Source organism: Glycine max, chromosome 2, assembly GCF_000004515.6.
Source record: "Glycine max cultivar Williams 82 chromosome 2, Glycine_max_v4.0, whole genome shotgun sequence".
Lineage (NCBI taxonomy): Eukaryota > Viridiplantae > Streptophyta > Magnoliopsida > Fabales > Fabaceae > Glycine > Glycine max.
The window spans coordinates 23,250,756-23,276,760 of NC_016089.4; the positions used below are offsets into that span (position 1 = coordinate 23,250,756).

The following is a 26,005-nucleotide window of genomic DNA, read 5'->3' on the forward strand; positions in this document are numbered from 1 at the left end:
CAAAGATTTATATATAATTTAGCAGAGGAGATAATTTAATTACGCAGATTGCAGAGCAATTTTCTTAATTTATCCTTCATGGTGGCTTGTACTCAAAGAAGATAACCCAAATTGGAAATGCAACAAAAATCCCTTTCTTAAGCAATAAAAAAAATTAAAATCAATTAGAGGAGCAACATGAGATGCATGAAAGAGAAATCCAATCCCGTATCCAGAATTTGGATAGAGGAATTTTATTAATATTATTAGGGATTTAAGGGTGATTGAGTTCGGTAAGAGATCATGTCACTCACATGATAGAGTACAAAATACACTTAGGTTATCATATGATTAATTGAGAACACGAGCAACCACAGGGTACTTAGCTTGGAATTTGTTCTCCCAGTCGTTGAGAACACCGATCTCCTTGTCAGAGAGGTCGTCGAGGGAGGGGGAGATGTCATCGTCGTTCTTGCTCATCTTCGCCAGGGCTCTGCTGGCGTCTTTGACGGCAAACATGGCGTAGGGGCCGCTGGGGCCGTAAAAGGATTTTCCAGTGCTGACGTCGTAGACGCGACCCACTCCCTTCTGGTCATTGAACCACTTCACCTTCCTCGTTACCCTCTGCTTCTCACTCTCACGACACAGCTGGCAACCACGGCGGGATAGCCTACGGCACGACGGTACTACAACAACATTGATGCGGCACAGGGGATGTCAGCTTCGAGGTCCTTCGAGTTCTGAGCTTCGCGGCGTCGCGCGCAGATGCATGCGAAAACCTAATCAAAAAAGCTTTATATTTTTTAAAAAATGACGCGACCCACTCCCTTCTGGTCATTGAACCACTTCACCTTCCTCGTTACCCTCTGCTTCTCACTCTCACGACACAGCTGGCAACCACGGTGGGGTAGCCTACGGCACGGCGGTACTACAACAACATTGATGCGGCACAGGGGATGTCAGCTTCGAGGTCCTTCGAGTTCTAAGCTTCGCGGCGTCGTGCGCAGATGCATGCGAAAACCTAATCAAAAAAGCTTTATATTTTTTAAAAAATGAACAAAGGCGGTTTTCTATTTACACCCGTTGTAGAAATAAGTCCTACAAAGACGGGTCTCGAAGACCGTCGTAATTATCTTACCACTATTTACAAAAATGTCACTGAGGGACATTCTAAGACGGTTCCTGGAAACTGCCTTAGAATGTGCGTCCTAAAAACAGCTTTTTTTAGTAGTGGCCATGTCCTATCTGGTTGCATCATGCAAAGTAAGAATCTGAGTGTCTCACTAGAGAGATCTCAACACCTTTAGGGTACCACAAGTCGACATGTAAGGTTCCTCTAAGATACTTCATAGCTCTCTTAACTACTAAGAAATTAGACTCTTTAGGACATGTTTGATAGCAAGCACACATGCAAACACTAAGCAAATAATAATTTATATGTTTTTTTATTTATTATTTTTCTCACTTAAATAAATAGTCATGATTTTTTTTCTATCATAACAAATTTTAATTTTTTTTATGCATTTATATGTATATTTCAATATATTAAAATAAAAGTTATATATAAAGTAGCACATAGAGATTAATTTTTTATTTATAAAAGTAGATTTTTTTACTTAATGCACGGAGATTAACAATTTACGTGATGTCACATCAATATCTAAATTATTATGGTAAAATTATATTTTTTATGATAATATGAACATAAAAATATAACACATTATATTATATAAATACAAAATTCAATTAAAATTTAAAACTATTAACCATGAGCAACGCATGAGTCAAAATCTAGTAGTACATAATAAACTTTAAATTTCACTAAGTATTTTTTAAAACAACCTTCATAATTTTAATGATATTATAATTAATATACCAACAAATATTTAAAACTCGTAATTTTATTTGCGCACGCGCGCACTTTTAAAAAGCTACAAATATTTAAAATATATAATATACACAAAACTCATGCAAAACTCGGGTCTAAATCCTACAATTCAAACATTGGCATTCGTTATCAAATCTAGGCATTAACTACTCACTAATTGAGAGTGACTACGCGCAGTAAATAAACACTAAATGGAATTTTACTTATAACCTAAGAATAGTTTACAAACCCCTTGATTTAGGATATGTCCCATGTCGCGGTTCTTAGAGCTTATAGGAGATGAATGATTCTCTCTCACAGAAAACAATTCAAACATGGGAGAAAAAGTTGCACCTCTAATTAATTTTTCATGGTTTTGGTTCAAGAATATCACAATAACTCCTTAAGGAATTAATTTGGGTAACAAAATTCACCAAATTTAGGAATAAGTCCTCTAGGCAATTTGTCTGCTATAGTTGTCTCATAAAGCCTCAAATATCAAAATCACCCCAGAAAATTTAGAAACACGAGATGCCAAAAAATTAATGTCAACATGAATATTTGTCTTTGGTTTGGCAGAAAGAAGTCTCTCTTGCCCAGAAAGACATGCATCTTTGGAATATTGCTCGTCCCCATATGTATTATTGATGCAATAATAGTTTTCGTTTCATCATTTGAGCATCCATGAATTTTGCTATAACATAAATATTTGGTGCGAGAGTTTGACAAAAAGAGGGAAAGAAGAACTAGGAAAAACACAATGATGGGCAGAGATAGTAGTGTTATGAAGGCATGGGAGGCAACGGTGAGAAAGACACAAGCGGTGGCCAAGAAGCGCGCAAATAGCATATTTGGGTCAACATATGTGGCCCATGCAGAAGAAGAAGAAGACCATAAGGAAGACACAAATGGAAGCGAGGCATCTGAATTGTACCATGCAGAGAAGGTTCTCCCGAATGGGGATTACTACAAAGGAGAATGGGTAGATAATTTCCCACATGGGATGGGTAAATATTTGTGGACTGATGGGTGCATGTACGTTGGAGAATGGTTCAAAGGAAAAACTATGGGAAAAGGAAGGTTCACTTGGCCCAATGGGCCCACTTATGTAGGGGAATTCAAGAGTGGTTATATGGATGGAACGGGAACATACGTAGCCTCCAATGGGGACACTTATAAGGGGCAGTGGGTCATGAACTTGAAACATGGTCACGGTGTCAAGAATTTTTCCAATGGAGACAAATATGAAGGTGAATGGAGAAGGGGGATGCAAGAAGGGCATGGGAGATATCAATGGAAGGATGGGAGCTATGTTGGTGAGTGGAGGAATGGGAGTATTTGGGGTAAAGGTTCATTTGTTTGGGATGATGGGAATAGGTATGATGGGTATTGGGAAGATGGTTTGCCTAAAGGGAATGGAACTTACAAATGGGATGACGGAAGTTTTTATGTGGGGAATTGGAGCAAGGATCCAACGGATCAAAGTGGAACATACTATCCAAGAGGGTCATCACAGGAGGCTAATCTTGAGTGGAATCCTCAAGAAGTGTTTACTAAGTTGAGTGAGTATGCAATTTGTCCAGGGGAGAAGGTTTCAATTTTACCATCACAAAAGAGGCTTGCAGTGTGGAGGTCTACAAAGGGAGGGGATGGTGCTAAGCCAAGGAGAAAGTCAGTTGATGGGAGGGTAAGCGTAGGGCTAGAGAAGCCAAATGATAGAATGCAATTATGGGGTGGTGTAGAGGGTGATTTTAGTGGTACTAAAACTCCAACTAGAGGGGGGGTTGCTGTAGATGATGAATTGTTAGGTTTAAGCATAGATGGTGCTATTTCAAGAGAGACTCAACTCCAAACCCTGAAAGCACCAAGGAAATCAAAGAGGCAGGGGGAGACCATATGCAAAGGACACAAAAATTATGAGCTCATGCTCAATTTGCAGCTGGGAATTAGGTACGATTATAATATAGGAATTAATTAAAAAAAATTAAATCTCATACAGTCAATTATGTAACTATACTTGTTTATCTAACTGGCCTTTGAATGAAAACATGGTTCACCACCACTAGTATGCCACCTGGTTCGCTATGTTTCCATAAAGATCAACTTATTTTTGCTTTTATGAATTTATTTATTCATGATGCTTCATTTTACAAAATAAGTTGATTACATTACATTTCACATCCATATTTAAAGGGTAACAGATGCAATTGTTATTACTTATTGATCTTTTTGTTCTATATTTCTTGTATTCATGGTATTTGGATTCTCTATGCGTCCTCCCTATATCACTTGTCACTCATTATAATTTCTTTGATTTGTTGCACAGACATTCTGTTGGAAGACCTGCCCCTTCAGCATCACTTGATCTGAAACCTTCAGCTTTTGATTCCAAGGAGAAAGTGTGGACAAGATTTCCCACTGAAGGATCCAAATACACTCCACCACATCCATCATGTGAGTTCAAATGGAAGGACTATTGCCCAGTAGTGTTTAGGTAAGCCCATTGACACCTAGTGCGTATGTTTGGATTTAGGTTTTCCTTAGGAAAATAATTATCAATTTTTTAAAATTTCTCTAACATAACTAGTAAATAAAAGCAATCATTTCACCATAAGGTAAACTAGACACATAATCAATCTATTGTAGTTGTTAGTTTTTTGTTCAATATTTTTTTTTCCCATATTATTAGAGATTCTTCCACGAATGCACTCCTTTTAACATAAAAAATACAAGTTTAAGGGATGGTTATAGTTATCTTTTTTCATCCACTTAATTTATTTTCATATTATTAGAGATTCTCCCATGTCATTATCTAACATAAAGCAATGTAAAATTAGTAATATTTTTTAAGTTTAATATACTTTTGGATCATATAAAATAACATGTTTTTTCATTTTAATCCTTATGAAAATTTATGAGCATTTTTAGTCTTTTTATTTTTCTATGATGTTTTACGAGCCTTTTATTTTTCTGTGTTAGTTGTGCTGTTCTGTTTACTTTTTCATTGACGCAAAAAAAATTGTTAACACTTCTAGTCTTGTGATTCTTTATTTAGTTTGGAAACTTATTAGTTCCTTCATTTCAAAGACAAATGATAAAATCACGCTTGCATATGTACTAGAAGTACTGAATCATTTTTCTTGATTTAACGACAATGACTATGTTAATATATAATATTTTATTGGGACTGTTTTATATGGATTGAAATCATATTATTTTTGCATAATCATTGATAAACTTTTTTTTATCAAACTTTACCTTCAGAACTCTTAGGAAGCTATTCAAGGTGGATGTAGCTGATTACATGATATCTATTTGTGGAAATGATGCCCTTCGCGAACTTTCCTCTCCTGGTAAAAGTGGTAGCTTCTTTTATCTAACTAATGATGATCGCTACATGATCAAGACCATGAAGAAAGCTGAGGCAAAAGTGAGCGCCATGTTTCTTGTCCCCACTTGAAATTGATCAATTTTTTAAGAATGCTTCTAGAATGTTAGGGAAATAAGACAACTTTTTTTTATACTAATTTCGGTATGCTGAATGCAGGCTCTCTTAAGAATGCTTCCAGCTTATTACAATCATTTTCGAGCATTTGAGAATGCCCTAGTGACAAAGTTTTATGGTCTACATTGTGTAAAGTTAACTGGGCCAGCTCAAAAGAAGGTATAAATGCTTATTGGATTATAGATGGACAAATTTTAATTTTACAACTATTTGACATTTGAGAAGAAAAAAAAAAGCTATCCACCGAAAGTATAAAACAAGTAATTTAATTACAAATCGTCATGATAAATTTATTAATTTTTATAATAATTATTTTAAAAATTATACTAATAATGAATTGATTAAATGACATTACAAAATTATTTTAAATTATAATAAATGACCATTAAACTCTTGACATATTTTTGAAAAGCATCAATTGAATCAGACTAGCATCAATAATCCCATCTAGATTAACACCAAATGAACTAGAAATCACATGCTCCATGCTTAAATTTATCAATTAAATAGAGCAAACAAAAACAAAGAAAAAGTAAGGAGACCGAACCAAAGCCACCTTATCAAGCTGGAAGGGCAAACCTAGAGTAAAACCCTCTAATACAACCAAGAATAGAATCCAACCACACTAAACCAGTGGATGAAATTCCATAATCAATTAAACGATCTGTGCAACAGTTACCTTCACAATAAATATGAGATACATTAAACTCTTGACATTTACTATTGCTTTGCCATATAGGATTGTAGAGGTTGTTATAGTTTGATAGCTATATGGAATATGAATTAATAATAACCCGAGGATTTTAATATTTGGAATTTAATAAGAATGCATTGAAAAATGAAAAAAAAAAATAAAGATTTTTATATTATCATTTATTTATGGATTATTACCTTTGATAGAAGGTTAACTTTTGTAATAATTATTTTGATGCAATGTTTGGTTAGAAGGAAAGAATACAATATTTTCTTTTGTTTGGTTAGAGATAAAGTTACAGGAAATTGAAGATAAAAGTTTACTTCTAAGTATAAGAATAAAGAAAAAATATATATTTCCTTCTATTTTCTCTTCAACTCAAATTTCAAATTTTTCTTTACTCATTTTTCCCTTTCATTGTACCAAATAAACCTTAAGAAACATATCATATTGAGGTGATTTTTAATTTGTTGACAACATAAAAAATTATGTTAAAATTTTAATTTTAATAGTACGTTCAAATTTTGCAGGTTCGATTTATGATAATGGGTAATCTCTTTTGTTCTGAGTATACCATCCACAGGCGCTTTGATTTGAAGGGTTCTTCACTTGGACGAATAACAATTAAGCCCGAGTCGGAGATTAGTGAAACAACTATCCTTAAAGATCTGGATCTAAATTTCATATTTCGACTACAAAAATCTTGGTTTCAAGAATTTTGCAGGTGATGAAACACTTCGGTACATTATGTTGTATTTGAGTTGTTGTTTTCCCTGTTAATTTGAATTGTTTTGTTACCTTTACAAAATATAAACACTCCAACTATGTATATCTGTTATCTCAGGCAAATTGATAGGGACTGTGAGCTTCTGGAACAAGAGGGAATTATGGACTATAGCCTGCTAGTTGGTATTCATTTCAAAGATATATCAGAAAATGGTGATCTTATTTCTTCAAGATCTCATACTCTTGCTGGTACTTTTCTTATACTTATACTCCTATTCATAATTGAAAACTAATAAAAATTCTTTGACTTGTCAATTTCAGGCGATTCAGAGAGTGAAGGAACTCCCTGTATTTCTAGAGTAGACATGGATCAACTTCTTCTAGATCCTACCAGGTCACATGTCTTTTTGAAACTTTAACACAAAATTGTAATACATCTATAATAGGTTGTTTTATCATCTAGAGTTTTGATGTGCGTAAGTTTCTAACATTTACAAAAAAGAAAAATAAATTACACAAACACCTGAATTTGCTCTTATAACACCTTATATCCCTCTATTTGTTTTATATTACTTAGAGCCCCCTTAGGGGGGTCGGTGTAACAAAGAGTTTTCTATAGGGTTAAAAAATGAAAAGTATTAGATGTAATAAGGACAAACCTTAAGGGAATGATATAATTTACTCTTAAAAAAACATAGACAACATGGAAAATAAATAAATAATAAATTGTAACAGTTATTGAGAGCTGTTGATTTTTTTGTGTGTAGAAAATATAATTTTAAATGAAGAGGAGATGTATAATATGGAGGAGCTTTGTTAATATTTTATTCATGGGCTTTATATATAAAGAAAAAGTGTAACACAAAATTCAAATGCAACATTATGTTAATCTTAAAATCAAATTGTTAACCTCTTGAATCTAAATTATAAGATCAAATTCTCATCGTTATCTAAATTTTATCTTAAATTTGAAACATATAACAAAACTTCCTAAAGTTATTCAAATTTAAATTACATATATTTAGCATCTATTGTCAACACTCTTTCTTGTCTTAATATCTATTGACACCCAATTTAAATTTCAAGATTGAAATTTGGCCTTCCTCCTTTTGATGCTTGTTTTCTTCCACGTATTTTGCTTGTAATTCTTATCTTTATCTTTCCTCTGTGGGACCACCTCTTCATTCAACTTGAGCTTCCTTTTCAGTGCATTATCCTTTTTCTATCAACTTTTTCTTGTGGGCTCCATGGTAGCAACATTGAACCTTTGATGGATGTTGGAAGGTGGTTCTTCATCTACGTCTTCATTCTCCTATAGAAAATCAAGCTTCTTCAAAGCACATGCCTCTTACTATTCTTTTTTATCTTCTTCATCTATAGTCAGCTCCTCTTGCATCAAATTTAAAGCAAAGCTCTTGCCTTTCATCTGAACTTTGATCACTTCCATGCTGTTTAAGTCTTGTAGCCTTTCTCGATCCAATAGTTGAGAAACACTTAAAAGATTTTGATAAATTCTAGGGACATATAAAAATAAAAAATAAATTCAAACCCGAGTGGCTTTTAATTGAAATTGTTGTTTTGTTGAGCTCTTTGAAAAGCTCTCGATCATATGTCTTATGGTTGTGCAACTACTATCAGTTAGCCAAGCGTTTTAGATTTATCAAGCATAAAATATGACACTGCAAACATGTTTCTCTTCATCTTCTTGTTGATCCTCAACAACCGTAGCATCTACTTGTTGTTGATGATCGACTTGCATATCTTCTCCAAGTTTCCTAATTGACCGCATTTGTAGCATTTTGCATCGGGCCTCCACCAACATCTCTTTGGTGAGTGATTAGCTTTTTTGCAGTAAGGACATGGCAAAAAAGATTGTGGATTATTGTTTTGGTTTCCTTCTTCAGCTTCCTCCTTTTTCTTATTTTTGCCACCTTTGTTTTTGATCTTCAATTGGGAACGGAAAGCACATTCCACTATTCCTTCTTGTCTCATAAGTCTTCTTTGCTCTTAGGCCTTCAAGTCATGCATGACTTATGCCAAAGTGATCTTGGACAGATCTTTCTTGTTCTCCAAGGAGGCAATAGAAGCTTCATATATTTTAGGTACGATCAGTAAAAAAATTTCTTCAATACTGGAATCAAATAATTTTGTGTCCAATAATCCTACCTTATTAGCAATGTGAAACAATTTATCTGAGTATTCTTTGATTGTCTCGCTTTGAATCCCTCATTGAATTCAACACTTGCATGCTTTGAATCCTTTTATCTCCAACACATTCTTCCTTCAGGTATCCCAACTTGCTCTTGTGGTTTTGAGTCATGATTATGGTAAAATTGATTTTTGAGACACAAGCAAAGAGACATGTCTTTGCTTTTGCCTTCTTGATTTGTTTCTTTATGAGTTTTTATTTGGGCCACGGTGAAATTTTCTACAATGGAGGAACATTATAATCTTCTTCCATGACTTCCCAAAGATCTAAATAGCCTCTAGGTAGGATTCCATTCCAACAACCAAAAGGTCATAGCTTTCTCCATCAATGATAGGAAGAGCAACTTGAGGAAACTTGCTTCAACATCCATCTTCACATGTCCCTAAAGCTCTTAATACATTTTTTTGTGTAGAATATATATTTTTAAATGAAGAGGAGATGTATTTATATGGAGGAGCATTGTCAATACTAACATTATTCTAATCTTAAACTACTAACCTCCTAAATCTAAATTATCATTAAATCCTTTATCCTTATCTAAACAATATCCTTAATTTTGAAACATGACAAAAAATCCTAAATATAAATTATTTAAATTAAAATTACAAAAATTTAGTCATCTATTTTCATCAAGAACCATGTAACATCCCGAGGAATCACACCGGAAAGAGAGGAATCTAGAGACTCTGCAGGTATGAGACTGTATAGTTGGGGAAGACTTAAAGGAATTAATTGGTATTACTTATACTAACAAAATACATCTACTTTTCGATAGTCCATCATCACTTAAAAATTTCGTAGTTAAACGTGTTTGGTATGGAGTAGTTATAGAATGGGTAACCTTTTGGAAGTTTCCTGAGAAACGTATGAGTAAGGATAAAATATGCTAAAAAGTCTTGTATTGGTTTGTGGAGTCAATCATTAATCCTGGAAGCAGACAAAACTAATTTTTGAGGCTAGGTCTCAAAAAGGGATACCTACGAAGGATTTTGATCGATGGAAGGTTCTGATCAACAAGGATGTTGAGTGAAGTGACATCGCGTGAAGTATTGTAATGTGAGAGTCGTTGAGAAGGAAAAAATCAAGAATGTTACAACCACTTTTCTATAATGAGACAAGACTCATAACATGTTATCGTATATTTTTTTTATGGAAATAATTAATGGTTGAAGCCAAAACAATTTATGTTCCAAAACTTGCATCTTACACATGAATCAAAAGTTGATTGTATGGAAAGTTGAAAGGAATCCAATTAGGTTGCATCTAATGGTGCTCTCTAAAGAGCACCAAAAGTCTTTATATAACATTATTAAGTGTTAATGTGATTATTATTTCAATAAAAAAGGGTAATTTTGCTTTTCCAAAAAAATGTTTGCTTTCTCTTTATTTAGGTTGCCAATATAATGCACATTTTGTTTTCATCTTGACATTGGCATAATTAAGTTCAATTGAATTTGGAAAAATTAATATTTCAACATGATGTAAGGCATATTTAATTTCTTAATATGGTTGTATATTTTGTACCTTGCTTCTACGAATTTATCTTAAAACCTCCTCCCGAGCTCCGGCTGACCATTATTACTTAAGTCATGTCTTGTTGGATATTACATCTATCTAATTTGTGTTAGCAGTTGGGCGAGTATCAAATTGGGGGTGAACATGCCAGCAAGGGCTGAAAGGACGGTGAGGAGAAGTGGTTGTGAATTACAACTTGTAGGAGAACCAATTGGAGAGTTCTATGAGGTGGTTTTGTTTTTTGGTATCATAGACATACTTCAAGACTATGACATCAGCAAGAAGCTTGAGCATGCCTATAAGTCCATTCAATATGACCCAACGTCAATATCTGCCGTTGATCCCAGACAATATTCAAGGCGTTTTCGTGACTTCATATTTAAAATATTTTCTGAAGACTCTTGAAAGCCAAACACAATTATGTGGCTGTTACATTCCATTCATACCCTCGCTACTCTCAACCTCGGTAGCCTTGAAATTTTTCAACTATTGGAACCACAATTGAGGTCCATGTGACTTTGGGTACAAATCCATTTTTTTCAACTTTGATCTTAATTAGCTTATTTCTATGTATATATAGGGCAGTAATTATATAGTATACATGATGAAATGCTGAAAGCAAGAAAATTTTGTGCTAGAATATATTTATTCCATTTCTCCCAAATGGGGGAAGAGATGACAAGCACTCAATACATTTTGTATCAAATTGAGATGTATATTATTATATAGGAAATGGAAGATGAGTGTACATATTCAATCCTTTTACATCTTTGATTAATTTCTTTACTATTATGTGGTATGACATTGAACAAGTGAAGCCCGAGTCCTCTCTTTGACAAATCTGAAGGTGAACACTATATTTTTTAGCCGTGCTAAAATTTATATTATAAACCCTTGGATCGGACCCAACTCTTATGGGTGTTATTATCTTTATTAATATCCCAAAATAAAGGAGAATTAGATCTTATCCTCTAAAACCAATATATATATATATATATATATATATATATATATATATATATATATATATATATATATATATATATATATATATATATATAAAATCCCATTAGACATAGGAAAAAGGAAGAATACACTTTTAAGCTCAGGATAGGTGACCTAAAATCCTAGGAAAAACCTATTCTAGAACATACTGGAGGCCACTATACCAATAACCTACGACCTCTTGGAAAAAATGTCATTCTTCCTAAGTTTGAGTTAGCCACTTGCTTCCAATCCCAATTGCAAGCAATAACATCAGGTTCATACTTCAAACACCTTGTTCCGATGAAGTTGAAGACATAAAAATAAGGCGGTCAAAAAGCGGCGTATCATATCAAATCCAAGAATTCTTGGGCAAAGGCATTTGAATGGTGGTGAAACTTCCCAGAATTAGAATCAAGCTAAGTTTACTATCGCCATCATGCATCTTCTCAAATTCAAATTTTATTTTACTGATCTTTGACTTTTTGATTCTGAAAATTATACTAATATATTAATTGCAAAAGATCAAGTATTAAAAAAAAACACTCATATGGCTGATCATTCCTTTCTCTTGCTTTTTCATGAGTAAGTACTGAATTTAATGTCTACAAATTATAAAGATGGAACATATTAATGGAACGCTTTAGTTTTTCATTTATTTAATAAACATTTTTTTGAAAAATAAATTAAAGTAATAACATCTTTTTCATCATTTAAATTTAATATACGTTTTTTTTAAAAAACTTTTACTTTTTCCGATTTTCAAATGTATTGCGCCTGAATGTAAGAAGTCCAGTGATTTACGTGATTGGCAATTTTTGGTTGTTGATAATTTTAAAAAAAGTTAAATTGTAATCTTATTCTTTCTGTAATTTTAAATCACTTGCTATGATATATTAGTAACATGATATTTATATAGATTATTGACATGACATTTATGTGACAATAAATTAAATAAAATAAAAAATATAAAGAATATTTATAAGAGTTGAACTCATGACCTTTTATTTAAAGAAAAAAAATAAATTACTATAATACTTTTTTTAATTAATTTTATAAACACTCTTTTACATGTATTATTACTCAAGAATTATTAATATTTTTAATTATAAAATATATAAAATAAAATAAAATATTTCATTTTACATGTGTTTAATTTTATTATAAAAAATATTTTAATACAAACTAATAAATTATTATATAAAAAATAAATGTTTTATTGTATTATAATTTTAAGAAAAATTACATAAACTAAAACATAGATTATTTAAAAAAATATTTTATGAAATATATACAAAATACATAAATCTAAAATAATATTTAAATAATCTAAAAAATTAAATAAATTATTACTTTTTATAAATAAAATATTTTTTTATTATTTATATAATAAAAGAAATTTACAAGATAATTTATATCAATAATTTATATTAAAATTAAATTTATGTAATTTTTATAATTTATATATTAATTTGATGCAATTATATTGATTTTTATAATTAGAGTAAAATAATTTGTTTATTAAAATCAATTTTAAAAATAATTGATGTAAATAGTTTATGAAATTTAATTATAAATTGGTAAAATAAAAATAAAAATATGTAAACTAATAAAAATAAAAATATATAAAATGACATAAAATAAAAATAAAAATATTTATATATTAAATATTTTTTTAATTTATAAATTTTACAAGCAGAAAAAAATTAATAATTATTGACTAATGATACATACACAATAGTATTTATAAGATTAAATAAACAATACAAATATCGTAATGATTTATCACCTTATTTTTAAATAAAAGGTTATCAATTCAACTCATATTAAAATCCTTTATTTAATTCATTGTCACATAAATATTATTTTGACCATCTTCATATATGTCACGCCAATATAGTTAATGTTTGTTTGATTTTGGATAATCAACTCACGAAATAACAAAAAACTATTTTTTTTCTAAAAATAAAAAAATAAATGTCTTAATTTAAAAATAAAAGAATTAAAATCGTAAACTTAAAATTATACACAGACCAAAATTATAATTTTAAAAAATGTTTGGTACATGATCTTGAAAATAGATGAAAGATAAATATTAAACGAGTTTTGAAAATACTTTACATATTCAATTAATATTATTTTCTAACTTTCGAAATTTGTTGCAATTTTATTTTCTCCAGGAAGAAAATTGGTCTAGATTCTTTTCAATCTCTGCTTGTTCAACTTCTTCTTCATATACTTTGCGTAAAATAGTTAATCCTTTTTTACATAAAGGAATATACATAAGTCAAAATTTTCCCTCCCAAAACTTTCAATGATAAAATAGTAATTTCATATGCCTCAGAAAAGTTTTTGGAAATTTAATTTATAAATAAATAGTGGAATGTTTTTTATAGTTATAATCATTGACCACAATATTTTTTATTCATAATCAATTATAAATCTTAAATTAATTTTTATGTATCTTAAATTGATTTTGATTTTATATAATATAGTAAAATTTTACAGAAATATTTTTATAATTATGGTAAATTTGTATTTATTATCACAATTTTATAATTATTTATTGCAAATATTCATTACTATTACTATTATATTTTTATTATATAATGTAATGTAATTATATATTATTATATAATTTTGTTAATATTTAATGTGACAAAATTATAAATTATAAACATGTATTAATACACGTAATATAATAATATATAATAAAATGTAATTGATTAAATTGATAATTAATTGAATGCTAATAAATATTATGTTTCTTTAAATATTATCTTAAATACTTTAAACAAGAATTCATTCTATAAATACATATGTATCCATTGTTGTTTTTTCCTTTTCATCGTTTCTTTCTGAATCATTTGCTAATTTTTCATATTTCTATTAGTTAGTTTCAAATTTCAATGGAGGAATAGAAGCAAAAATGTCAATTTTTTATTTGTTATTTAGTTTCGATAGAGGAATTCAAGCAATATCAAATTTTTTATTATTTATTAAAATATCTTTTCAATTTTCACGAAATATTTGTTTATTGACATTGAATTTTATAGTCTCTTCCTTTTTAGCTATTGAAATAACACAAAATATTTACCCTATTGTTGGTGTTCTAAAAGTAACCTAACGATAAGTAAACTGGGATATTATTTTAGCCCGAACCACCTAGAACCGTGAAGCCTACACCCAGATGCATTGGTGCCTGGACTAGAGCGTTGGCCTTCACATTAAAGCATCAAGGGAGACTCATGTCATACACGTGATCCCTAATAAGAAGCGCACGCCTCAATTAATGACAGCTAGAAGGCACATGTGACAGCTGAATAACTTATTTTTCCGCCCTAAAAGCATGGTATAAAAGGCACAAACACTGCTATGTAACTACCTTCAATTCATTCTTACACTCAATCTTAAATCCTTAATGACTTCAGCGTAAGGTAGTAATCAATTACCGGTGTTTTAAAACGTTAGATTTTAAATTTCAAGAGTCACAACTTGTGTTTAAATAGTTTTAAATCATTTTAAACTTATGTAATCGATTACACAATACTTGTAACCGATTACCAGAGTTCTAAACGTTTTGATTTTCAAAATTTAAACATGAAGAGTCACATTTGTTGATGTGTAATCAATTACACCTTAATGGTAATCGATTACCAGTGTTTGATTTCGAAAAATAAATTTCCAAAAGTCACAATTCTTCAAGTGACTTGTTTCTAAAGATTTTTTCAAAAGTCACAACTTTTTAAGTGACTAGTTTTCAAAAGAGCCACAATTTTTAAAAGGTGACTAGTTTCAAAGAAATTGCCAAGAGTCACAAACTTTAACTTGAGTCATCAAGAGATTATAAATATGTGACCATGGAATGAATCTTTCAATCAATCCTTCAACAATCTTTCAACTCTTTCTACAAAATTTTCTGATTCATTTCTCTTCATCTTTCTAAAATTTTTTGTTCAATACTTTCTCTTTCAAGAAAAGTTCTTTGATAAAAAACTTGTGCTATTCATCTTCTTCATTCACTTCTCTCTTTGCCAAAAGAATCGAAGGACTAACCGCCTAAATTATTTTGTGTCTCTCTTCTCCCTTTGCCAAAAGAATAGAAGGACTAACCGCCTAAATTCTTTTGTGTCTCTCTTCTCTCTTCCAAAAGATTCAAAGGACTAACCGCCTGAGAATTCTTTTGATTATTCCCTTTCCCTTAAACAAAGGATCTCAAAGGACTAACCACCTGAGATATCTTTTGTTTCCCCTGACAAAGATTCAAAGGACTAACTGCCTGAGAATTCTTTGTCCCAACACATTGGAGGGTACATCCTTTGTGGTACAAGTAGAGGGTACATCTACTTGGGGATTATTATACTGAGAACAAGAGAGGGTACATCTCTTATGGATCAGTTCAAGTGGAGGGTACATCCACTTGGTTTTTCAAGAGAACAAGGGAGAGTACATCCCTTGTGGATCTTTGGCTTGTAAAGGATTTTACAAGGTTGAAAGAAATCTCAAGAACCGCAGGTTGCTTGGGGACTGCATGTAGGCACGGTTTGTGGCCGAACCAGTATAAATCTGGTGTTTGTCTTCTTCTTCCCTACACTCTTTAATTTCCGTTGTGTACTTTTAATTATCACTTTTACTTTTGGTTAACTTTCTATTTCTATTCTTTACTTTCTTAACTTAGTAGCAAAAGCCTAATTGAATCTAGTAACATTAAGAAGGATATTTTTTTAATTAGTCAAGACACATTAATAATTAATTCAACCCCCCCCCCTTCTTAATTATTCCGAGGCCACTTGATCCAACATAAGGACCCTGCTGGAAGCCTGAAAATCCTCATTAAGTATACCCTTGTTGCTATTGATTTCCCATATAGTGAATTTCTTGAGTGTTTTCTTCAATGGGAATACATTGACCTATTTCATGAGCCTCACCACAGATGCTACAACCTGTAACCTGCAAAATAGAAGAATGTGTAGGTTGACCAATAGACAATTTAGTTGGCAACTTACCAAGTGTTTCTGTTAAAATCTCAAGTTGCTAAGAAAGCAACTTATTCTGTGCCAATAAAGCGTCATGTGATGATAGTTCTAACAAGCTTTTCTTTGTGGGTTGATGGGTTTTGTTGCGCAGAATGGCATGATCACTGGCTGACATGTTCTCAATTAGCTCAGTTGCTTCTTCTAGGGTCTTCAGCTTTATTTTTCCCCCTGCAGAAGCATCTAGCAGTTGCTTGGTTTGTGGTCTCAGCCCATCTATGAACGTATTCAATTGAATTGGCTCGGAAAACACATGAGTAGGAGTTCTTCTCAATAAACCTCTGAACCTCTCCAATGCCACACTCAGAGATTCATCAGGGAACTGATGAAATGAAGAGATTTCAGCTTTCCCCTCTGCAGTCTTGGACTCTGGGAATTATTTCTTTAGAAAATTTTCAACAACTTCTTCCCAGGTTTTCAAACTGTTACCCTTAAATGAGTGAAGCCACCTCTTGGCCTCTCCTGCCAATGAGAATGACAATAGGCTGAGTCTAATAGCTTCATCTGGCACACCGACAATCTTAACAGTGTTGCATATTTCAATGAACGTTGCAAAATGTGCATAGGGGTCTTCATTAGGTAATCCTTGGAATAAATTCCCATGTATTAAATGAATTAAAGAATGCGGGTAGTTGATGTTGTGAGCTTGCACTTCAGGACGTGCAATGCTAGTAAAAAAATTGCGGTACTGAGCTGCTTGAATAATCCTCTCAAGGGTGATCCTCTGGTATTGCTCGTTTGCCATGATAGTGTCTTCAAGCAATTGAGTAGCGGATTCCCTTGATGATGGTGAATCAGGTGATAATGAATCAAAAAAATGAGTTTCTTCCTCAAGAATGGATGCAACTGTTCTGTCTTGTAGAAGTTTCCTTATCTTCTCGGCCCTGTTCCTTCTCAATGTAGCTTCAATTTCTAAGTCCAGAGGAACTAAATTGCCTGTGGGAGATCTATGCATATAAAATACTAACAGACACAACGATTATCCAATTTAATAAGAGAAGACAAATATGAATTGAGAACAAATATTCACAGATAATCAAAGGATAACGAATAAAGAATAGGCACCTAAAAACGAACTAACTTTCCAAATAAAAAAGTTCCTCGGCAACAACGCCAAAAGCTTGTTCGCTTCCGGCAAGTGCACCGGATTGCGCAAGTAGTATAAAACAGTAAGAACCGAGTATCGAACTCTCGGGAAACTTGTGTTACTTAGTAAAACTATTTCAGTGAATAGGTGTCTAGTATAAAAAGAGATGTGTTTACTATGAATAAGTGTGTAAACTAACTATTAAAAGGAAAATCACGTGAGTAATGATGTGTAAAGACAGATAGACAACACGTTGGTCTTCCTAATAGGTGCCTGATGTTAAAAGGATATTCTCTACTTAACAATGCTTATGTGTTCTATGGTGTCTCCTGAAATGCTAAACCCTAATTCCTCATGATAGTCTAGCCTAATCCTGATCAAGCATCGTCTGCAGATTCCTCTTGTTGGACTAAACTCGGCCAGGACCGCATTAAGACAAACATACAATAACTAGGTTATCGTACCCCGATCTGTCATGATAATATGACAAACTAGCCCCGTCCTATCAAGTTCTAAGAATCAAACTAGTTTCCACTGTTGAATGATCCTAAAAACACATGCATCTACGTGATCAAGGCAAAAACATGGTAGAATGAAGTTCTGATAGCACAGTGAACACACAAAACATCATTAAATAGATAAAAAAGATATTTACATCAAGTACCTACAAGGAAGAGGGAATAGAGGATTTAGCTTTCCATAACTGGGAAGCTTCCTTTACAACAAAGAGAAGAGAAAGATGAAAGATTGCAGAAATACAAGTAGTGAGGATGTCTCCTCCACCTCTAGGACCTCATAATCACTCACAAACACATCTCAAGCTCTTAGGATGGCTTCCTCTTCAAGCTCTGGTCTCTGCAGATCTTCACACAACAAAATCTCTCAAACTCTCTGGAACTTGGACCTTTCTCTCTCTAAAACTCTATAGACATGCAGAAGCTTCAAGAAAAGGCCAAACTCCCTTCCAAAATCTGATTTTAGGCTTATATAGATGGCTTTGTTCCTGCTCGTGTGCTTTCTTAGTTGATGAAAATGACTAACTTTTGTGTATAAAACTTGTATAAATTGTATTAATCTCTACCAATTTATGGTTATTTTGTAGTGTTATAAGTATTTTCTGTTAAGTATAGGTAATAAATACTTAGTATTTTCATTTTGTGTGTTTAATAATCATTTTCTCTCAATTTTAGGTTAATAAGGCAAACTTTGGAAAATGCTGTTTTTCACCTTCTCGCTAAGCCAATCTGCTGGCTTAGCGAGCGTCCGCTAAGCGCAACACTCCTGGGCTAAGCGCAAGGAAGACTCTGGAAGAAGATGAGCTGTATAGGTTCGCTAAGCGCACCGCTTCATCTCACTAAGCGTACCACTTCAGTTCGTCCGCTAAGCGAGAAAGGCACGCACTAAGCCAAAATTCACTAATGTGCGCTAAGCGGTCCATAAGTGCGCTAAGCGCATGAGCACGAACAAGGCCACCTATTTAAGCCTGAAATCAGATTTTGTGAAGAGAGTTTGGACTGGGATTTAGAGCTTTGCATGTCTAGGGTTTCTAGAGAGAGAAAGGTCCAAGTTCCAGAGAGTTTTTAGAGATTTTGCTGTGTAAAGATCTGCAGAGACCAGAGCTTGAAGCAGGAGCCGGTTTGAGAGCTTGAGATGAGTTTGTGAGTGATTGTGAGATCCTAGAGGTGAAGGAGACATCCTTACCACTTGTATTTTTTCAATCTTTCATCTTGTTCTTCTATTTGTTGTTAAGAAGGCTTCCTGGTATGGAAAGCTAAATCCTCTGTTGGATCTTCCCTGTAGGTACCTGATGTAAATATATTTCTATCTATTTAATGATGTTTTGTGTGTTCTCTGTGCTATCTGCTTTTCATTCCAGTTGCCTTTACCTTGATCACGTAGATGCATGCTTTGTTAGGGTCATTCAACAGTGGAAACTGGTCTAACTCTAAAGTCCTTGATAGTGCAGGGCTGAGTTGTCGTGCTTTCACGAGGAATTGGGGTGCGATAATTTAGTTGAGTATGTGTGTCTTAATGTGGTCCTGGTTGAGTTTAGTCTTACAAGAGGAATCTGTAGATGATGCCTGATCAGGATTAGGCTAAACTATCATGAGGAATCGAGGTTTAGTATCTCAGGAGACACCATAAGAACGCATGATCATTGTTAGATAGAGAATATCTTTTTTGCATAGATAGTTTATACACCTATTCATATTCACACTTACCTTTACACACCAGACACCTATTTGCTGAAATAGCTTACCAAATAACACAAGTTCCCCGAGTGTTCGATACTCGGTTCTTACTGTTTTATCCTACTTGTGCGATCCGGTGCACTTGCCGGAAGCCGAACAAGTTTTTGGCGCCGTTGCCAGGGAACTTCTTTTTATTTGGGAAGTTAGCTCGTTTTTAGGTGTCTATTCTTTATTTGTTATTCTTTTATTGTTTTTGTGAATATTTGTTCATAATTTCTATTTGCCTTTTCTTGTTGAACTGTGTCATACCCTAATTTCGTCCGGGGACTATTGCTTGATGGCATGCAACCTTTGATTGACCGCTTTGAGGTACTTGGCATCATTTGTTGCACAATATGTGAAGTCCCGAGACGTGCCGGAAATCAAAAGGAAGTGTTGTTACACAATCCGTGAAATTCCGTAATGTGCCGGAAATCAAAAGGAAATATTGTTACGCAATCCGTGAGTTTCCGTAACTCTTCGAAAGCTAAAAAAGGAGTAATTATATGATCCGTAAGGTTCCGTAACCTTATGAAAAGAAAACAAGTATCGTTACGAAATTCGTAAAGTTTCGTAACATTACTGTCGCAAACTACCCTTCGGCGGGAGGGCGACGCATGACTCGCGGGATGCATGTTCCATGAAAGGAATATGCGCAGAGTCGCCACCAACGTTTATTTGAGGAAAACGTCGGAAAAACCGGAAAAGACGCGATCTATGAACTTTTAAGTGAAAGGCTCGGGAGTTGTATTTACGCACGGGGAAGGTATTAGCACCCCACACGTCCGTCACAAGGGACGACAGCCTTTAATCGAATGTGCAAACATGACTTTGATTTTTACGTTCCCATTTATGTCCTTATATCCTTTATACCCTTTTTTTATATTTTTTTCTATTTTTGTGGTCGACAAGGGTGTTTCCCTTTGCTCCTACGTATTCCTCAATTGTGATGGGGAAATCAGACCTACGTAGTTCTTTCTTATGCGTGAATCAAGTGATTCTTTTTACTTGAAAGGTGATCATTTTAAGGCGTTGGACCTTAAAAATGATCCATTTTACTTGGTAAGAAACTGAAATGATAAACTTTCAAAATCCTATTTTTGTGGACGAGCTTCACTAGGCGAGTTGATTTTAGCCTTAGTTTCACTTTAGTTATTAGTCAATTCAATTAAGAATGAGAAATCCCAAAGAGAAAACGTCCGATTGATTTTTTGCTTTATTTTACTAAAAGGTATTTTTTATTATTATATTATTATTTTACCTCTCTATTTTATTTCCAACGTGGTTACGGCACGACCGAACGGTCGGAATTCATTTTAACCGAAATTAACGGATGATACAATTCAAAAGATCGGTGGAAATTTATTTTATTTTTAGATTAAGCGAGGAATGACTTAAATAAATGGCTTAAGCACGTCAAAAGGGGGTATAAAAAGTAAATGAAAGCGGGAGAAAAAAAATACATGAAACAAAATGTGGACCACCACGGGTACATAGAATGAATTAAAAAGCTTGGTTTGAGGTACTTACCCGTTGAAGACTGAAGAACGGTGAAGAACGAATGAAGAACGTCGAAGAACGGTCGAAAACATTCGCGAAATCACTCACGGAAACGTTACGGAGACGCTACGGAAGCGCCTCGGCTTGGATTTTCTTCACGGAACTAATTTTCCTCAGCTATTTCGAGAGAGAGAGAAGTGCCTAAGGGGCTGAACCCTTTTCTACTTCACTTCTCCCCCTATTTATAGAAAATTGGGGGAGAAGCTTGCCACCCAGCTCGCCCAGGCGAGCAAGGTTGCTTCCTCCAGAAGCAACAACATTCTGGAGGGCCCAAGTGGGCCTGGTTGCAATTTGCACCCCCATTTTTACTAAATACACCCCTTGCCCTTTTTTTGGTGATTCTTTTTCGTAAAGTTACGGAAACTTACGAATTTCGTAACGATACTTGTTTTCTTTCCGTAATGTTACCGAACCTTGCGGATTATATAATTATCCCTTTTTTGACTTACGGAATGTTACGTGTCGCAACCTACCCTTCGGCGGGAGGGCGACGCGTGACTCGCGGGATGCGTGTTCCATGAAAGGAATACGCGCGGAGTCGCCACCAACGTTTATTTGAGGAAAACGTCGGAAAAACCGGAAAAGACGCGATCTACGAACTTTTAAGTCAAAGGTTCGGGAGTTGTATTTACGCACGGGGAAGGTATTAGCACCCCACACGTCCGTCACAAGGGACGACAGCCTTTAATCGAATGTGCAAACATGACTTTGATTTTTACGTTCCCTTTCTATGTCTTTATATCCTTTATACCCTTTTTATATTTTTCTCTTTTTGTGGTCGACAAGGGTGTTTCCCTTTGCTCCTACGTATTCCTCAATTTGCGATGAGGAAATCAGACCTACGTAGTTCTTTCTTATCAAGTGATTCTTTTTTACTTAAGTGGTGATCATTTTAAGGCGGTGGACCTTAAAAATGATCCATTTTACTTAGTGAGAAATTGAAATGACAAACTTCAAAAGCCTATTTTTATGGACGAGCTTGACTAGGCGAGTTTATTTTAGCCTTAGTTTCACTTTAGTTATTAATCAATTCGATTAAGAATGAGAAATCCCAAAGAGAAAACGTCCGATTGATTTTCCGCTTTATTTTGCTAAAAGATGTTTTTTTTTTATTATTATATTATTTTTTACCTCTTTTTTTTTATTTCCAACGTGGTTACGGCACGACCGAACGGTCGGAATTTATTTTAACCGAAGTTAACGGATAATACAATTCAAACGTTCGGTGGAAAATGATTTTATTTTTAAGTTAAGCGAGAAATGACTTAAGTAAAATGGCTTAAGCACGTCAACAGGGGGTATAAAAAGTAAATGAAACGAGAATAAAAATACACGAAACACAATGTGGACCACTACGGGTACATAGAATGAATCGAAAAGCTTGGTTCGAGGTACTTACCCGTTGAAGATCGAAGAACGAATGAAGAACGTCGAAGAACGGTTGAAACCTTTGCGAAATTCCTCACGGAAAACGTTACGGAAACGTTTCGGAAGCGCCTCGGCTTAGATTTTCTTCACGGAAACAATTTTTCCAAGCAAATTCGAAAGAGAGAGAAGTGCCTAAGGGGCTGAACCCTTTTCTTCTTCACTTCCTCCCCTATTTATAGCAAAATAGGGGAGATGGTTGCCGCCCAGCTCGCCCAGGCGAGCCAGGTTGCTTCCTCCAGAAGAAGCAACCCAACTTCCAAAATGTTCTGGAAGGACCTAGTTTTGAATTGCTATTTACACCCCTATCTTGATAAGTTCACCCCCTTACCTTTTTTGGTGATTCTTTTTTCGTAAAGTTACGGAAACTTACGAATCTCGTAACGATACTTGTTTTCTTTCCGTAATGTTACGGAACCTTGCGGATTACATAATCATCCCCTTTTTGACTTACGGAATGTTACGGAATCTCACTTAATTATGCAACGATGCTTCCATTTGATTTCCGGTGTGTCACGGAAACTTACGGATTGTGCATCAATATTTTTTGGTTTTCCGGCATGTCCTGGAATTTCACAAATTGCCTAATGATGGGTGCCAAGAACCTCACAAGGACCAAAGAAAAGTCGCATGTCATCAAGCAAAGGTCCCCGGACGAAATTAGGGTATGACAGTTGCCCCTCTTTACTTGTCTTTTATTGGAGATAAAAGGAAAGTAAAGACAAGACACTAATTTCGTTCCTCTCGATTTGACGAGAGTCGCGGGTGACCATAAAATCTCCACATGCAAATGACTTGTTGTTCCCGGAATTTCACAAATTGCCTAATGATGGGTGCCAAGCACCTCACAAGGACCAAAGAAAGGTCGCATGTCATCAAGCAAAGATCCCCGGACGAAATTAGGGTATGACACTAATTTCGTTCCTCTCGGTTGACGAGAGTCGCGGGTGACCATAAAATTTCCGCATGTAAATGACTCCTTGTTCCCGGAATTTCACAAAATTCCTAATGATGGGTGCCAAGCACCTCACAAGGACCAAAGAAAGGTCGCATGTCATCAAGCAAAGATCCCCGGACGAAATTAGGGTATGACACTAATTTCGTTCCTCTCGGTTGACGAGAGTCGCGGGTGACCGTAAAATTTCCGCATGTAAATGACTCGTTGTTCCCGGAGGAACAAAAGGTGCAGAAGACTATGTCAGTCTCTGCATGTCATCGGGCCCGCCGCCTCTGGATGACACAAGGGTGCAGAATGACCAAATTTTGTCTCTGCGTGTCATCGGGCCCGCCACCTCTGGATGACACAAGGGTGCGGATAACCGTAAGGTATCTCCGCGTGTCATCGGGCCCGCCGCCTCTGGATGACACAAGGGTGCAGAATGACCAAATTTTGTCTCTGCGTATCATCGGGCCCGCCGACTCTGGATGACAAAAGGGTGCGGATAACCGTAAGGTATCTCCGCGTGTCATCGGGCCCGCCACCTCTGGATGACACAAGGGTGCAGAATGACCAAATTTTGTCTCTGCGTGTCATCGGGCTCGCCGTCTCTGGATGACAAAAGGGTGCGGATAACCGTAAGGTATCTCCGCGTGTCATCGGGCCCGCCACCTCTGGATGACACAAGGGTGCAGAATGACCAAATTTTATCTCTGCGTGTCATCGGGCCCGCCGTCTCTGGATGACAAAAGGGTGTGGATAACCGTAAGGTATCTCCGCGTGTCATCGGGCCCGCCGCCTCTAGATGACACAAGGGTGCGGATAACCGTAAGGTATCTCCGCGTGTCATCGGGCCCGCCGCCTCTGGATGACACAAGGGTGCGGATAACCGTAAGGTATCTCCGCGTGTCATCGGGCCCGCCGCCTCTGGATGACACAAGGGTGCAGAATGACCAAATTTTGTCTCTGCGTGTGATCGGGCCCGCCTTCTCTGGATGACAAAAGGGTGCGGATAACCGTAAAGTATCTCCGCGTGTCATTGGGCCCGCCGCCTCTGGATGACACAAGGGTGCATGTCACATGACCTCAGGGTCAGTATGACAAAGATTATGGGGCGGCCGACAAAAGCAAGGCTCTTGCTCCTACGTATCCTCCAATGAGGAACTCAGACCTACGTAGTTCTAGATAACTTGTGAGACTTGAAAAAGTCTCCACCAGAAGATGCCTACATCTCTGGAAAGGGTGCAGATGACCACATTGGCCTCTGCTCATCAATCACACTTGGGGTCACTGAATGACGAGGTGCGGATAACCGTAAGGTGTCTCCGCAGGCTACCAGCTCTTGGGTCATGGTAACAGAAAGCAGTGTGGTCGACAAAAGCGAGGCTTTTGCTCCTACGTATCCTCTAATGAGGAACTCAGACCTACGTAGTTCTGGATAACTTGTGAGACTTGAAAAGTCTCGGTGTTTTCTTTGCTAAAATGCAAACATGCTTTAGTAAAGAGATAAATATTCCAACTGATTAGAGCAGCATACGCTTTTTTGAGTGAAAAACAATGCGTTTACCGGGGAAGGAGAGTCTGCTGATGAAATCCCCCATAACCTTAACTGAGATTTTGGATGTTAGCATTTCGTTTCTAAATGAACATTTAGAGGAAACACTGGGTTCGACAAAATAGAAGAAAATCACTCAAAGTGTATCAATCTCGCACAGGTAAGTGTTTCATCCTAATTCCGAACCATAGATATATCATGACTTGACTTTGCAAATTATTTCCTATCAAATCAAAAATTACATGTGTGATCATGGATCAATAGGACTTCCCTTGGGAATGGGTTCTTTTGGTGGGTTTTTCGGCTTTTGTGTGTTTTTGGCTTTTGATTTTTGTTGGCTTTTCCTTTTCTGTTTTTGTTTAGTGTCTGGCGAAAAAGTCGCTAGCGCACTGATTTTGGTTGGCAATTAAAGGGAGAAGACCATTTTAGGTCATGGTTTCCTTTCCTTCTTTTTGTTCATTTGGTGAAAATTCTGTATTGTTCAGATATTGTCCGGTCTAAAGACCTCTCTGCACATTTCTTCTGGTTTCTTTGACCAGGAGCTTTTTTCTCTTTTTTTTTTCTTTACTTTCTCCCATTCTTTGGTTGGGACTTTTCTTTCTTTTCTTTTTTCTTTCTCCCTCTCTTTGATTGGGAATTTCCTTGTTTCCTTTTTTCCTTTGATTGGAAATTTTCCTTCTCTTTTTCTTTGATTGGAA

At 35.0% G+C, this 26,005-nt stretch overlaps 2 protein-coding genes across 2 annotated transcripts; one reads left to right on the top strand and one right to left on the bottom strand.

The window, feature by feature from the left end:
• Positions 1-330: 330 nt before the first annotated feature.
• On the bottom strand, positions 331-1,148 carry LOC100807149 (probable steroid-binding protein 3). Its single transcript, XM_003520225.1, has 2 exons — positions 1,118-1,148; positions 331-665 (listed from the first exon to the last, which is right to left on the bottom strand). Exons 1-2 carry the CDS (start codon positions 1,146-1,148, stop codon positions 331-333), a joined length of 366 nt encoding a protein of 121 aa, XP_003520273.1.
• Positions 1,149-2,559: 1,411 nt separating this feature from the next.
• On the top strand, positions 2,560-11,100 carry LOC100782728 (phosphatidylinositol 4-phosphate 5-kinase 5). Its single transcript, XM_003518935.4, has 8 exons — positions 2,560-3,796; positions 4,173-4,340; positions 5,111-5,276; positions 5,394-5,510; positions 6,576-6,769; positions 6,890-7,020; positions 7,093-7,165; positions 10,612-11,100. The coding sequence occupies exons 1-8, from the start codon at positions 2,607-2,609 to the stop codon at positions 10,898-10,900; spliced, it is 2,328 nt and encodes a 775-aa protein (XP_003518983.2). The 5' UTR covers positions 2,560-2,606; the 3' UTR covers positions 10,901-11,100.
• Positions 11,101-26,005: the final 14,905 nt, after the last annotated feature.

Coding starts and splice junctions, on each gene's coding strand:
- LOC100807149 (XM_003520225.1), bottom strand. CDS start 1,148: ATGTCCCTCAGTGACATTTTTGTAAATAGTG. Junction 666..1,117: donor TGACATTTTTGTAAATAGTG/GTAAGATAATTA, acceptor ATGTTGTTGTAG/TACCGTCGTGCCGTAGGCTA.
- LOC100782728 (XM_003518935.4), top strand. CDS start 2,607: ATGATGGGCAGAGATAGTAGTGTTATGAAGGCATGGGAGGCAACGGTG. Junction 4,341..5,110: donor TATTGCCCAGTAGTGTTTAG/GTAAGCCCATTG, acceptor CTTTACCTTCAG/AACTCTTAGGAAGCTATTCA. Junction 5,277..5,393: donor TGAAGAAAGCTGAGGCAAAA/GTGAGCGCCATG, acceptor TGCTGAATGCAG/GCTCTCTTAAGAATGCTTCC.